Below are 16,121 nucleotides of genomic sequence, written 5' to 3' on the forward strand. Positions count from 1 at the left end.
TCCTTTAAATGTCTGATTCTTTAGAGAAATCTTCCTTTGCTTCTACATTTTGTTGACATATTCTGCCTGGAGGCTGAAACAGATTCAGGTCAGGTTGACACAGAATGTGTTGGCTTATTTTGGGAAATTATAATTTGATAAACTGAAACTAATGTGACACAAACAGGAGAGACTTTTTTTTTTTTTTTTACTTATAATGTTCTTTTCTCTCAGCTATAATTTAGCTGCCAGAAGAGGGAGGCTTTCTATGGCCGAAGGAACAGCGTGTTGGAAGGGTTTGATTGTGAGCCTGGGTGCTCTGCAGGTACCAGTCCAAACATATATACCACCTCGGAGCCCTGAAATCCCGAGCTGAAAAGGCATCTGTATTTTTGGGTGGCTGTGATGACAGCTGAGATGATGAGCTGGGGTGGGGGTATCAGTAAGGCTCTTTTGGGGATAACGATCCTCTGTAAAGTCCCCTGAGCTTGAAATTTTTTTTTTAGAGATATGAAGACAAATCTTAAAGCAGTAGACAAATTAAACATATGTGGACATGGCCCTTCAAAATATAGATAAAAATAATACAGGGTGAAACAGAAACTTCAGTAGACCTGTACTTGTGGACGACTCTCAGAGAAGGCAGCAGGCACAATCTTTAAGGCTATTTGCACTTTGTCTAATAACTTGTGATGGACTTGAGCCCTGTTCAGGCTGTACCCCAATGTTCCCACAATGACTGCTGGAAATAGCAGCTCTCTTTGTAATCCTACACAAAACAGCAGACAATGAATGAATGGATTTTTAATATCTGCTCCACTTCTGCTCTGCTTTTTCCAAACAGGTGGTGAATTTGTTGAGTGCTTTTAATGTACTGACAGTAAAATACCACTTTAACTGAAAAAAAAAAGGATCATCTTCAGTTTTTCAAGGATGTGAAGATGCTGCCGGCTGTTTCTCTCACACAGATGACAATGTATTCTTTAAAGGAGAAGTCAGATGATGCTCCTGGAATTTGATACTTTTTTTTTTCTGAACAACCGAGTCAGCAATGTTCAGTCAGAAGTGGACTCGATTGGATCTCTGGGGCAAATGACTGTGGTTAGTGTTGATTCTGACTGAACTGTCAAATCAACAGTGTTTTTATTTTATTTTATTTTATTTTATTTTATTTCGGCTTCTTTGGGAATCCTTTTTCTGCTAGATGCCCTTCCAGTTGCAACCTGGGCTCAAACTTGCAGCCTCAGACTGCATAGTCATGTGGCACACTATATCATGTTACAATGTTATGACCTCTTCATAACATATCCAGACTGTTGCTTTGACTCATTCATGCATGTTTGAGAGGTGCCTACATGCTTCAGCCTGTAGCTGTGCTCCCACCCCACAGAGCACCGCTCCCCTGCGCCTCCCCCACACAGCTCCATCAGATCTGGTGGAGCTGCATGTCTGTTGATCTTGTAATACTAACTACTACTCAGTCCAGTCTTTTTCAGATTAAAAAAATGCTTTCATCAAGGAAATGTATTCTTGGATGCCAAGAACGCTCCTACGAAAGGAAACGGCATGAAGCATTGTTGTGAAGACGTGCTGAAGTGGGAATGTCGAAAACGGTAGGAGGTAGAGAAAAAGGCCAATTTCAAGGTGTTTAGATAGACTGTCGAATTTATTTTTTGACATTTACAGCTTTTTCATAACAACTGAAGGTAACAGTTACTTGACTGTGGTATAGAATTGAACTATGTGCTTAGAAAATACATAATACCCCCACTTTAAAAATAGAGGTCATATCATGGTCACTAGGCTCTATTACTGTCGATTTTCAAGGTCTGACTTTTCTGTGTCAGAGAGTCCACAGTTTAATTACAGCTGAGAGACTCAAGCATGTTCACCACCTGCCAGCATCAAATGATTCAGACCCATGCACCTTTCTGCTCTGACGTGGGATGTTGAAAGCACTTCTCATTCTTTCTATTCTCAATCCAACATGAACCAAAGCAGAAGTGCTAAATGTTCCTAGTGCCCGAGGAGCCTTTAACACTGCAGGACTGAGGATAAAGGCCGCAATATTTCAATTAATGGCAACATGACTGAACCAACTGAAGGCCTAGCGTTATTTGCATGAATTCATATCAACCTCCATCTTTTGTGTCACAGATTTAATCTGAGCTCATCTTTTTGAGAAAGCTGTTTTGGGTCAGCTTCAAAGATTACCTCAACATTTTGTGTGATCTCAGTGTGTATGTTGTTGGGAATGTGTCTCAACTACGACCACACCAATTTTCTTTTCAATAAATCTGTTACCTGCCTTTCACCTTTCAGCTTCAGGATTTAAAAATGGATCAGTACATCCCACATGCTACAGCAGACAGGTCTGGGCCAGGTCTGCCAATGATGGCACTGTTTTGAGATGACATGCCACATCTGGCCCAGTTGTGATCTGGTCTATGTGGTGCCCAGACAGATTTAGCTATATTTGTGTATGCTGCGCACGGAAAATAGAAAGATGTGGTTTACAAAATATCTAACGTTGCATCTAAAGTTCAGGTTGGTTTAGTCACTGTCCTTTTCTGCACATTAGATTTAACCAAGGTCTGCTAAAGTTTTATTTAAAGTTTTTGTATTTTAGATCTAAAGTTCAACAACTGCACTCATTCGCAAATCTTCCTTTTGGTTTATTCATGGCTCCAGGTGTCTTCTAACACCTTGTAGACAAAGCACTGTCTCTGCATTTGCTGTAACCTTTAAAAGATCATCAGCACGTGTCAAACACAAGGCCCATGGGCCTAATCTGGCCCTTGTTAACATTTTGTCCAGCCCCGATGGCAAAACTTGAAACATAAAATAGTTTATGGTTTCTTTGTTTTGTCACTATCATGACAACCGATCAACTTTAAATCAGCAAAAATTAAGTTTGAATTTCTCTCCACTGATTTTGGTGTTAAATGAGCAACAGAGTTGACTTATATTTAATGTCACACATGTTTTAGTGAGGGTTTGCTTTGTTTTTTTCCTGATTTGCTGGATTGTGCTCAAATACTGTATATCTGAAATAAATCACAAAGGTATTGATAGAGAGTAAGACATAAGAAATGTGTGTGAAACACCTTGTTTAGATTTAAAAAGACAGTATCAAAATGAGTTGATCTGAGACGCATCTCAGAAAAGGAGTGAAAGAGGGGCTTGTGGAGTTACAATAAGGAGGAGTTTGAACCAAAGCATTGCAGTTCCATTTTACATAGACCCCAAATGAATGATTTTCATGTGAAAAAGAAAAAATTAAAAGCATGATATGTCCAATTTTAAGGAGGATGTTGTTTTTGTGGTGCAACTTGGTCTTTAAGTTGTGTTGTGGCCTCTTGTTATCTTTTCCTTCTGTCATTATGTCATTTTAAAATTATGTTTCTAACATATTCAAAGTTTGCTTGGTTTTTTATATTCTTTTAATATTTCTGCATCAATGAGCCACAAATAAAAGAAAAACCAGTACAGCAGACATTAGTAACACTACATTAGTTGATTGATTGCTTAGTCAATTCAGTGGTCTCTTGCCGCATATATTTGCAACATAATTCATCAACTTTATACAAGACTTTTTGTGATTTTAGTTTTTACCCCTGAAGACTTTCAATTTATCTCAGAGAAGCTCGAGACACTAAAAATTTCTGAGCAGAATTCAAGGTGAGCAGTCATAAGCTTCTGCTGCAGGCAGGCAAGAAGCATTTACACGTTTAGTTACTGCTGTTGGTGCGGAGTCACATCTAAATCAGTTTTAGGCCTTTAGGGAATCATTTTAATGGGGAGAAAAATGTCAAACTACGTAATTTTGATGAACAGCCGTGACTCATCAGCAGTGCCCATCACCCCAACTGTACGTTTTACTTGTTGCTCCTTCCACTGACGCTTGTGGTATCAATGATATAAAAGATGAGTGAAGATTGATTTTTAAAGACTGCTTTCACATTTTTCTCTGCTGAATGGGGACAGTGTCAGGTGGAATAGACAATTAAAGTACAAAAAGGTTTAGAGTGAAATGTGCTCTCTTGCCTCAAGGTTGTGTAACAAATTTGGTTGGATTGATTTGCTTTGACAATGTAACTGAAACTGCGTGCTTAATTTATTTGTTTGTGCTTTTGAAATGTCAACATTGCACATTTTCCAGGAAAGCATAATAGTTTTAGTTCCTTATCCTTTGTATGATTTCAGGGAATTGGTTGCTGCTCATCAGAAATCAGTTTTTATTCTTTGACTGTGGCTTCAAGCTATTTTAGCCAAACAACAGTTTCTTCTATCTTAGCAACCTCTGCTGTTTGTTTCACACCCAGCTTTTCCTGGACCAAGGAAATCCTGGCCAGCAGAATTCAGCCGGAGGAGTTTCAGTCCTTGGATTGTGTCAAGAGATGGAGCGCAGCTTCATCCCCGTCAGTCCAACACTTCATAAACAACCTGCTGTGTCTGCAGGTGGTTCACTTCACCTCAGGGCCAACAAGGACAAGTTCAAAAAGGCTGCCTTATTGTTTGTTCAGCTTCAATGTTTGCCCTACTGACAAAACAGATGGACAAAAAAACTGACATGATGTAGACCTAATCCTGTTGAGAGTTTGTCTTGTATGTGTGGGTTTATAAAAACATGCATGCAGTGAGAGTGACTGTGTGCAGGGTTATTATGAGCCCCGCATGTGAAACAGGAGTCATGTTGTTTTCGTACTTTATTTGTTTGTTTATTTATTTTCAGTGATTTTTGGTCAACCGTAGCACAAAAACGGCTGCGCCAATCAACATGAAATTTGGCAGGACTGCAGATGAGTCTGACCTACACTGCCCAGCCAACGGTTTTATGATAGACCCAACATTTGAGGAGGGGGCTCCTTTCAAAGTGGGGTGTCTGGACATGCAAAAATGCTTATAACTCAGAAACTGTTCTACATAGGAGCTTCAGATTTCTTTTGTTGTTTAGACATTTGTTTCTTATAGTTGCTTTCTCCATTTACAGCTGTTTTAGCATTTTTCTACTATTTCAGCTATATTTTTCCTAATTTTTTGTAAAGTTGTTTTTCCCCTCTTTCAGCTTTTTAAAATGAACTCACAATAACACTATTGCCATTAAATATTTTCCGCTTAATTTCAACAGCTTTGAGCTTAAGTTTTAAGCAAGAAGCATTCACACTAGCTTTTTTGCAGGAAATGCAATTTCTCTGGTTCATTTTGTCATTTAAAGGATTGGATTTTCCTCAAATTCTTACAACTTGTGTTGCGTTGTTATTATTATTTTTTAAAGAGTAGGAAATGCGCCACAACTAACCATCCCAGACCCTAAACTTAACCTCTGTACCTTAAATTAAACATTAATTCTAATCCCTCATATTAACCACAGACCCTCAAACCGAAGACTCCTATGTGGCACAACCCGGAAATCGCAGGCAGCAATGACTGACATGAGGGGGGTACCTGACACGTCAAAACTGGACGCAGACAGTACCTGACCAAGAGTCAATATGTTGATGAGTTGGGAGTGAGAACGTGGCCACACTACAATCTGTAGTTAAAGGTCTTGTGTTTTAGTGTTGGCTGTGGGAGATTTTCTGTGTAAACTCAAGGATTTTCTCCAGGTCCTCTGGTTTCCTACCATAGTCCAAAACCCCAAAAACCTGTAGGTTAGTTAACAGTTAACAGGTTAGTTTACAAGTAATTATTTAGTGATTCTCTCAGTGTTGATCTAAGATTACAGTTTGTTTGTGTTTGTCATGTTTTAACCTACAGTACTTATCAAACGTGACATGGACTGAGGGGCCAGAAGGATTATTGCAGGGCTGTTCAACTAAATTGCTCCAGGGGCTGCGGTTATTACCCTAACCCAACAGCTCAGGGCGAGACATAAGTGAAACACTGCAGCGTGGAACAGAACAAGTACTATTATCTTTTACCTTCGAAATTTATTTGTTTTGTTGCATTGAAAGCCCTGGATTATTGGCTCTGAGTCAAAGCGGTGTTCAGTGGGATTAATTCAGCACTATTAACAAACAAGGTGCAAACTGAAACAGACCTAAGTTGCAAACATTAATTTCCGGGAAAAGATTGACACGATATTCATCTTTGTTTGTTTCAAGTACAATAAAAGCCAGGTGTCATTAAAAAAGTACAGCTGTTGTTTTAGGAAGGTCCCCGTTTCAAACATCCCCAGTGTTTTTTTCTTTCTTTTTAAATGATAAATAGACTGAACTTATATAGCTCATCTCTGTTGTTTTTGTATTATTGTACATGGCTTGAATTCCCCCCATTTTTTTAATTCAACAGTTTTTCTTATTTGATTTGTACAGTCTTGCAACACATAATCACTCACCTCTTGTCATGTTCTGCCTCGACCGTGTGTCTGAGTTACAATTCAGAATCTATTCTTTTAGTTTTGGTTGGTGTTTCATTGTGTTGTTTATGTTTTATTATGTTCTATTATGTTTTATTTTGTCTTTCCACCATTTTTACATTGTTGATGATAATTGTACAGCACCTTGTGAATATATTTCTGTGAAAGGCGCTTTATAAATAAAACTTTACTTACTTACTTATCAAGGCCCTCCCGACCCCAAAGGGCTTCACACTTACAGTCATTCACCCAGTCACCCACACACTCACACACTGACGATGGTAAGCTACATTGTAGCCACAGCTGCCCTGGGGCACACTGACAGAGTGCCAGTTTGAGAAATTTAAACCATTCAACCTATTTCTATTAATTTTAGCTTCTTCAGTTTGTTGGAAAAAATAAAAACAAAAGCTTTTTATTTTATTTCACACTTTGGATTTGAAGGTTTCTTGTACTTTTATCAGTTACTTCATAGGAACTATGCAGTTCAAGTACTCCAGTAAAACACATTATTGCTTCGCGTTTTGACAAACGATTAAGCTTTGACAGGTTTACGCAAAGTAATGGAATTTTTTGAATAATAAAAAAGTCGAACTGGAGCACTTTGTCCTTTTTAAATTGTTCAGGGTGGCTTCTTTGAGCTGTCAAAAATGAAATCAGAGTAACTTCAGACTAAAAAGTTGACTAGGAAATTTATTTCATGGCAGGAAATGTTGTCCATGAGATGGAAAGAAAAATGATGTTGGTGTGAGTTACAGGCCAGGATTCTTCTCGTTTAACATGGCAGTGAAGTTCTGCTTCGTTGCCCTTCATTATACTGAACCTCTGTGTCTCCAGGCTTTGAAATACGAGCAGGCGACTGATCGTTCTCCTTCCAAAGCTCGTATTCCACTCTGACAGCTTGTTAAAGCCCACTGAGACCCCGACAACCGCAGCTTCTGACTCCGCTGTGTCATCTCGTCACAGCTTTTTGGGGGGTTTATTCCCTGTAATCTGCAACAACCCCCCACCCCTCCTGAGACGCGGGGTTGTGTGTGGAACAGAGACATAACATCCAGATCATTTTCCAAAAGTGTTTCCAGACATTCGTGACGAATCAAAAAGTCCTCATCAGCACCGCAGGGGGATGAAATAGTTAATCTCTTTGGGGGAATACTCGCTGTTGCATCGAAATTTTTAATCCTGATTTTGATTTAAGTAGTTTTCATCCCTTGAAGTGGGGTTTTACCCACAGATGAAATGCATCACACGGACTGATGATGCTGCATTCAACACCCACATGACAAATTAGCCAGGTCCTCTGGCTCTCCAGATATTTATTCCTAATCAGATTAGCTGGTTTCCACATTCAAAGACAATTATTTTTTTAGCTTTTAGCTGCTTAATTAAATAACACATGAGATGTTTATTATGGAAGGCTTGTTATTGTGTTGAGCCTGCAGGACATCTATTAGTCTTAATTAACTTATTTATGTTTCCACTTGTCTCAGAAAGACAACACTGGTTGGTGTTTCAGAAGATTCACTTCAGAAATCTGGCAGCAAAGAATCTGATGCCTCTTTGGGTCCTAAAGTTTTGTTAAACAGAGGAACCTGTCTGCAGCAACGGGCTGTTTATGGATTATGATTAAGTTGCCTGAGGTTTAGTAAAGGTCACTGATGACCTTTGACGAATGGATGTGAACGAATCAAACAGAAGTGTGAAAAATTCCTTCTTCAGTCAGATACCAGAGGGTCTGCCTTCTCCACTCCTCAGCAAAACAAACTAATCTTAATCTTTCTTAAATAATTACGTTTGTATAAAATGAATAAAATGTGACAATATCCTGCCTTTTGTTTACCTCTTAAACAAAATGGTTTATTTTTATTTCTGCACATTGCTGGTTTAATTAAAACAAGTCATTATTTTATTTTGAGTTTTTGTTTTCCTGAAGCATTTTCAAAAATCATAACCAAAATTAAGAAGGCATGCCTAATTAGATTCATTTCTTTATATAATGATGCAATGGATTTTAGTTTGTTTAACCTTATTTTCTAATCGTCCAGCTCAGCTCGCCTTTTCTTTTTAACCCAAACTTATGATCCAAATTTTTCTTTGAGGCTCCCTTTTATTCTTAATCAGGGGGAAATGAAAAAAAATAGCCATAAATGTCATTCTGAGCCAGAGGTCTGCAGCCTGAGTACTCTGGAGATAGTTCTGCTCTAAAATAAAAAATTGTTCACAATTCCAATATCTACCCGAAGCTTAAAGTAAAGATCATTCCTCAAGAAAGGGCATATTTTAAAAGAGATTTTGTTTCAGGAAATTCAGCTCCAGATGTTTGAAAATATGATGAAAAAACATCAAACTTTTATAAAGAATTTATTTCTTGTGTTTATCCCTTTTGATCCAATTTAAACACTAATTAAAGTACCGAGTTTTTTATATCTGTGAAAACTTAGTGTCTCACTTTGAAACATACAGTATTTAGTTAAATCAAGCATAAAAATTAATTTATTTCTTTAATCGTTTCTTGTCACTCAGTTAATATAAAAACAGAGCTGTTTACTTTATTAGACTGATTATTTATTATTTGATGATTCTTATTGCACTTTATTGATTGCTCCAACATGTCCTTGACAAGAAAGAAAAGAAAGAAAAGAAAAAAACAAACCTATGAAGTTAATATCAAATCCAAGCCTTTATTTACCATAATTAAAAGCATGTTTCAATGACTTCATACGTTTACAAAAAAAAAAAAAAAAAAAAAACTGCACTTTCTCTTGTGCCCACAAGAAACTTGCCACAAATCCATTAAAATAATTTCATTTTATTATGGATTTCAAGATAGAATTCTACATCTTGTGGCTCAATGAGTGACAAAAAGGAACTACAAATACAAAACTTGGATGTTTTGTTTCTTGATTTGTCAGTTTGATCAGGTTTTACTCTCGTGTTGCATAAAACTGAACAGAAAACCTCCTAAAACTGTGTCTTGTAGTTTTAAACTAAGTATAAATGTGAATCATTTCCATGTTACTTTGAGTTATTTGGGTCACAGCTACTGACTGCCACATGTGGCCTCAGAGCCACAACTTGGAGACCCCTGTTCCGAGCAAAGACAAGGACCAGCAGGTGTCACGGTTTTGAAACATCTTTAAACAAACAGCTTAATAGAAATATGACCTCGTCAGTTTTGGGATGAGTTCTGATTGCCATCTGAATGCATGTGTGGATATGATTTCTGTGTGGAGGGCCAACATGCAGGGTACAGTCAACGTGAGGAGTCCTGAAGCTACGTGCTGTTCTGCGGCAGATCCCGCCTGTCGTTGTAGATCGCAGCCCCCGGCGGGTAAAACAGCACCGCGGGCGCCGCCGGTGCGCTCCCAGCCACCAGCGCGTGGCCCTGCTCGTCCACCTCCGGCTTGGTGGAGGCTGTGATCGGCCTGATGGTGGTCAGGGTCGGCGAGGTCATGCGCCAGAACAGGTTCTTCAGCGCCTTCCTGAACTCCCGCCGCATCAGGCAGTACAGGATGGGGTTCAGGCAGCTGTTGGAGTGCGCGAGGCACACGGACACGGGGAACACGTACACCTGCATGGTGTAATACTCGTACGTGAAGTGGACCGCGTTGAGCTTGACCAGGATGCCCCAGGTGGTCAGCGCCTGGTTGGGCAGCCAGCAGAGGAAGAAGGACAGCACCACGATGGTGACGGACCTCGTGACCTTGGCGCGCCGCTTGGCGCTCGAGGTGTTGATGTTCTTGGAGGTGATGAAGCGCAGCAGCAGCAGGTAGCACGCAGAGATGACACCCAGAGGGACCAAAAAGCCCACCAGCACCTTCTGGGAGTGATAGAGGCCGAGCCAGAACTGCGACGTCCCGTTGGCTTCCGGAAACTTGACCAGACACAGGTCCTCGTTGGACACGGAGGCTGTGGTGGAGAAGACGGCGTGCGGCAGGGCTGCGGAGACCGCGGCGAACCAGATGAGGATGGAGACGAAGCGCGGGGAGCAGCAGCGCGCGCGCCGCCGCCTGCCCTTGAGCGCCGAGGCGAGGGAGCAGTACCTCGCCACGCTCATGGCCGTGAGGAAAAACACGCTGGCGTACATGTTCATGGCGGTCACGTAGGAAACGATCTTGCACATAGCTTTGCCGAAGGGCCAGGTGAAGTCCAGCGCGTTCTCCACCGCCCAGAACGGCAGGGTCAGCACGAACTGGAAGTCCGTCACCGCCAGGCTGGTCACGAACATGTTGATGGAGGATTTTCTCCACACCTGTTTGGACTTCATCAGGTACAAGACCAGCAGGTTCCCAACCAGACCCAGCGCGCAGACCAGGGAGTAGACCACAGAGATGGTAATCCTGACCACAGCCGCGCCGTCCCCCACAGAGTCCGTCCTGCCAGAGTCCGACATGTGGAGCGCGCGGTGAGAGCAGTTGGTGGTGTTGAAAACGCAGCTGAAGTTGAGAACCGACCCGGAGGCGCTGTCCTCATTAGTGTCTTCAAATTCTCCAGACATTTTGTTTTTTAATGTATCTTTTTATCCCAAAAAATGTTCAGTGAAGTCATGTCCTGGTCCTTTAGAAGAGAACCGAAAACAAAAAAATAAATAAAATAAAATAAAAAATCCTCGGCTCTTGCGCCAAAACTCCACGTTGGTTATAAAATCAGGAAAAACAACACGCAGCTGGTTGTTTTGAATCCAAAGGTTGAAAACAGAGATGATCATCGGGTTGTTTTGATCCTCTCAGATTTTCTTTTTTTCCCCTTTTCTTTTCTAAATGTGTCCAACAAAAAGCAGACGCGTCCTGACGCAGCGCTCCGGCGCATTCCGGCGCTGTCCTTGGTACTGATCAGGCGCCACGAGGAGAAGAATAACAGCCTTAAAACTCATTTCATCTGGATTAAAACGATATAAAACCAGAAACTTTCATAGTGAAGCATTTAATAAACACTTTATGTTAGAATCTGCCTCTCTCTCCTAATCTCCTTCCTCCCTCCTGTCATCTCGAGCGTTTGCCACGCGCGCGCACATGTACACGCATGTGTGCGTTATGTCATACAGACTGAACGAAAGCTGGAAGTGATGAAATTAGATCTTTACTGTCAATTCAGAACTATTCAAAATTGCTTCTTGCTTATTTAACCAGCTGTATAAAACATATACATCTGACCAACTTTGTTAGACAACTTTTTTCTCATATAATTTTCATTTATGAGTGAAATTACTTATCTATTTAATCATTTTTTAGCTCATTTATTTATGTCAACAATCTGATGCAGCTGTTTTCCAAATCTGGCAGAGGACGTCCTTTTAATCTTCCCAGCTTCAGTTTAGGTGTGGTTTATTTACATCATCAAGGACGTGTGTTTTTGTGAATTTTTTTTATCTTTTAAGAGATCTTTTCTGGTATAACTAACTTGTCAAAACCAGGCACAGGTCCTTTTGGGGACCAAAGACCTAGCATAATCCCAGTATTCGGGGTACGAGTAGAGGGGGGTTAGGGTGTTCTGAATATGGTTAAATCATGTCAAACCTAAGATCCATGGGCCAAATGTGGCTGTGCATGACATTTTATGTTGCCTGCAAGAGCTTCAAAGATATATAAACATATTAATAAGCTGATTTAAATCCAGCATTGGCCATGAACTACATCTCTCATAATGCATGTTGAATATGTTACTCGTAAAATGATCATCTCACCAATATAGGTGAAGTTTCACAAAGTAACTCAGCAGGCGAAATATAATAAAAATATAAATGTAAATCTCCTTTTAGCTGCATTTTCACTGACAGCTGTATTGGGAAGTGGGAATTTCCCACTTGCAAGTCTGAAATTTAAACAGGAATGACCCCTCAGGTGGGAATTCCCTGTTGGTGGTGAATACTCACCACAAAAAGTGTCTCTTGCTTTTATTTTTAATAGTAATTCTGTTTTATTTCTTTCACATTTAGTCTACCATGTTTACATTACTTTTCAGTGTGTTAAAAGACATCAGTATGAAACACAAATTTCACGTGTTAAAACATTGTTTCTGTGCATGAAATACTGCACAGAACTCAATTGTTTATCAGTGGTGTTTAGCTGTAGCGATGAGATGAGGAACGTGATGTTTTGGGGTTAGTTGAAGTTAAACATGAAATGTGCAACATTTATGATTGCAACTGGTCCTTGGAGTGCAATCATAATGTGAAAATGAATTTGACACCCCTGGTTTAAGTAAGGGTCAGGGTGAGGCTTAATACAAGGTCCTGATAAGGATAGAAATACCAATTTTTGTATGTTTTTATTCATGATATAAATACTGTATTTTTGAGCATTTTTTTTTTGTTATTTGCAGTAAGAACAGTGACAACCGTAAATATCCAATAGCTATAATTTTTATTGTTGTTTATTATTATAATGGAAAGACATAAGAAAAGTTTTTTAAAAGTATTAAACTGTCAATGATAGCATCTTTGGTGAAGTAGAAATGTCCTCGGAGCACTTTCTAAAATGTGTTTATATTGAATTTGCAGTTTGGGTAGTTTTGACATTGATAAATGTGGAACACTATGTATTAAAATCAGGGCTGTCTGGTGAAATAAAAACATGATTTTGTTGAATGTTGTAATAATATCCACTACAAAAAGCTGGATTATCCTCACCTGTTTTTTTTTTTCTGCTCTGTTCTGACAAAACATCATCTCTTTATTTTCATCTGAACCAGAAGTGTCTCAGGGCAGTCAGAGTCCATTTCATTGACTAATAAAACTATTATTGACATAAGACACATTAATGGAAGGTACTTGAAATATAAAAGCCTATGATTTATTGTCCAAGCAGACATTTTGATGTTGCAAGAACAACAATTTTTATATTGTACGTTTTGTTCAGCTCAAATAAAAATGATTGCTTTAACTGCTTTAAGTGTTCTTGTTCATTCTATAAAAATGTGATTTATTTGAGAACATCATTAGAATATGACCTCCTCTCATTTGACGAAGATTTTCACCTGAAAGTTTGAGTTGTGCCAGAGTTTATTGTTTAATTTTAAATATTAGCTGACAGCTTGTTGGAAATCTTATTAAATGTTTTGATGCAACAGTTTTTTTTTTTCAAAATAAACTGCTTTAAATGTCATTTATTTTCATTTTCATTTGATCTTCCAAGTCAATAAAACATAGACATACACAGACAACAGCTACGGCAAAAATCTGTTTTTAAGGGTCTAGAAAATGTCTTGATTGTTAAATTATTAGCTTTAAATGTTTTTTTATTTTATTGTTCAGTTTGTTCTGCTCACTTAAACATGTTTGCGCTGTAAATTAGTCTTTTTTGTACTTTACTTAAGACAAATTGTTTTAAACTTTAAAACATTAAATTTTACATAAAAACACTAAAAGCTGCAATCAGTGAGGCTTTAGCTGCCCTGTTTTATATGAAAGTAACTAAAACTTTGATTCTATCATATCTTTTTTATATTTAAAACAACAAAGTGCTTAATTTATGGTTAAAACAAGCATAAAGTCAGTGAAATGACACAAAGGCCCATCTGAAAAGATGAGTTTTGAGCTGCTTTAAAAAACACTGATTCCACTGAATTTATGTTTGTCAGGATGTCTAACTTTATGTTTTTGTTACGTATTTTCTACATGTGTATTAGAACAAGTTTTGATTTGTTTTGTGTCTATTTAAGGTTTTCTGCAATGTGTGCAGTGTGTGCTCTTGCTTCAGCTTTGAATATCATGAGCTGGAGTTTTTCATAGTTTTCTGCTCTGAGATTCATTTTCTTGTTTGTTTCTTAGAAAGTTTGGTTTCTGTGTTTTCTTTGTGCTCTGTTTGTTTTTCTTTGTTTCCTCTGAGCCATCAGTCATTCCCTCCTCAGTCTGTTTCCTACTCCTTAGTCCTGTCACACACACTCATACACCCCCGTTTCATTAGGCTCAGCTGTCTCCATCCCCTTATCAGCCCCACTCATTCCTTCTTGTCTCCGTTCACTCACCAGTTTGTTGTTGAAAGTTGTTTGCAATCACGTCAGTCTGTGGTTTTTCTTTACTTAATAAATGAGTGTTTCATTTTACTCAAGTCCCTTATGTAAGTCTGCATCTTCCAACCTCTCAAATTGGTACACTGATAAACTAAACGTCAGGCTTTTTTTTTTTTTTTTTGCAAACAGTTTTGTATTCTGAAGTCAGGGTCTCAGACTTTTATATCAGCAGCACCACGATGCTCTGCTACACTAACTGGACTCTGGTCATGATGGTTCTCACCTCACTGTTACTCTTCATTTATCCTTTAGGCAAGTTGTACTGTTGTCAAGATCACCTAACCTGAGACCAAGTCAAAACCAAGACCAGAGTGTTGAGATCAAGACAAGACCAAGACTTTTAAGGGCTGGACCAAGTTGTGACCAAGAGGAAAAACAGAAACTAGTTCCCTAATAAACAGTATACCGTAGCTAACATATGTTTTTGCATAATCAGCCTGCCGCGCCCATCTGTTCTCCGTTTCTATTAGCATCGGCTGCAGCCACCTCCTCATTTGCCCAATCTACATTATGTAGTCCTTCAGTCTTCACTCCAGCAGAGTGTATTATCAATGCAATGTGTGGCTCTCCATGTTCACCACGAGTTTTTCTTTGTAAGTAGACATGACAATAGTTTAATTTATTTATTCATTTGTTTGTTTGTTTGATTAAATTTTATTTATTTTGAGCTCTTCAAGTCAGTCTGCATTCTCAGATCCAACCTCCTTCAAAAGTGGCAAGTTATAGTTACATATACTGTATATATTAGTTTAACTAAAGTAACATGTTCACATTGAGACGAGCCATTTTGTGCAAGTGGTAAAAATGCCACCTGGTTTTAGGGTATCTGTACTTTACTTGAGTAATTATTGTCAGCCTAATTTTTACTTCTACTTCTTACATTTTTTGCACAATTACATACTCCTTTCATTTTAAAAAAGAGGCAAGAAGTAGAAAGTCATTACTTTTATTTCATTCTTGCTTGTTTTCACTCCAGCTTGTTATTGTAAAAAAATAAATATTATCCATATAAATTGTGCCTCCTGGAGAGAGTGAATTTAATTGTGGTTGAATGAGAAGTATAAGAATATAATATTCTGATGCCGTATCATCAGTGGTGGGCAGCACTAATCTAAAAATTAGTTCCACTAGCCCTAAAGCACTAACTCAAATATTTAGGTCCCCTAATTCTAAAGCACTAATTCACCATATATATTTAGCAAAAGCTAATTCTAAAGCACTAAAATAACCCAGTCAACCCATGAATTTTTTCAACAGACAACATGAGTCACATGTTGTCATGTTGCTCTCTAAATTTTTATAATTGACATTCCACAGCTGTATTTGGGTTCATTTACTGTCACCTGGTGGATAAGTGACACACATATGAACAAAATGTGTGACAGCTTTCACCATCAGCTGTTAACATTAATGCTTATCAATAACATTTATAGACCTCAATTAGTGATTCTAAATTTAGCCTATAAGTTTAGCAAGTGCTAATCCATTAATGTATTTTTAAATTAGCAAAAGCCCTAAAGCACTAGTCAGGAAATGAGTTCCCCTATTAGTGCTTTAGTGCTTTAGGGGAACGGTGCCCACCGCTACGTATAAGTTTGTACACAAACAAATTATGTCACACTCCAGCAGGACATCATCATTTAAATAAAAGTACTGTACTTAAGGAGTATTTGTATTTCATGAATTATATTATTGCATTCAGCTGCAGCCCTCAGATAGATTTTCATTTTGGAGAAAATGTTTGGGCAGCCTTCATATACTGTATATATAT

At 38.6% G+C, this 16,121-nt stretch overlaps 1 protein-coding gene across 1 annotated transcript; it reads right to left on the reverse strand.

Moving 5' to 3' along the window:
• Positions 1–9,140: 9,140 nt before the first annotated feature.
• Positions 9,141–11,297, reverse strand: rxfp3 (relaxin family peptide receptor 3). Its single transcript, XM_014006447.1, has one exon. The coding sequence runs from the start codon at positions 10,836–10,838 to the stop codon at positions 9,615–9,617; it is 1,224 nt and encodes a 407-aa protein (XP_013861901.1). The 5' UTR covers positions 10,839–11,297; the 3' UTR covers positions 9,141–9,614.
• Positions 11,298–16,121: the final 4,824 nt, after the last annotated feature.

Source organism: Austrofundulus limnaeus, unplaced genomic scaffold, assembly GCF_001266775.1.
Source record: "Austrofundulus limnaeus strain Quisiro unplaced genomic scaffold, Austrofundulus_limnaeus-1.0 Scaffold36, whole genome shotgun sequence".
NCBI lineage: Eukaryota > Metazoa > Chordata > Actinopteri > Cyprinodontiformes > Rivulidae > Austrofundulus > Austrofundulus limnaeus.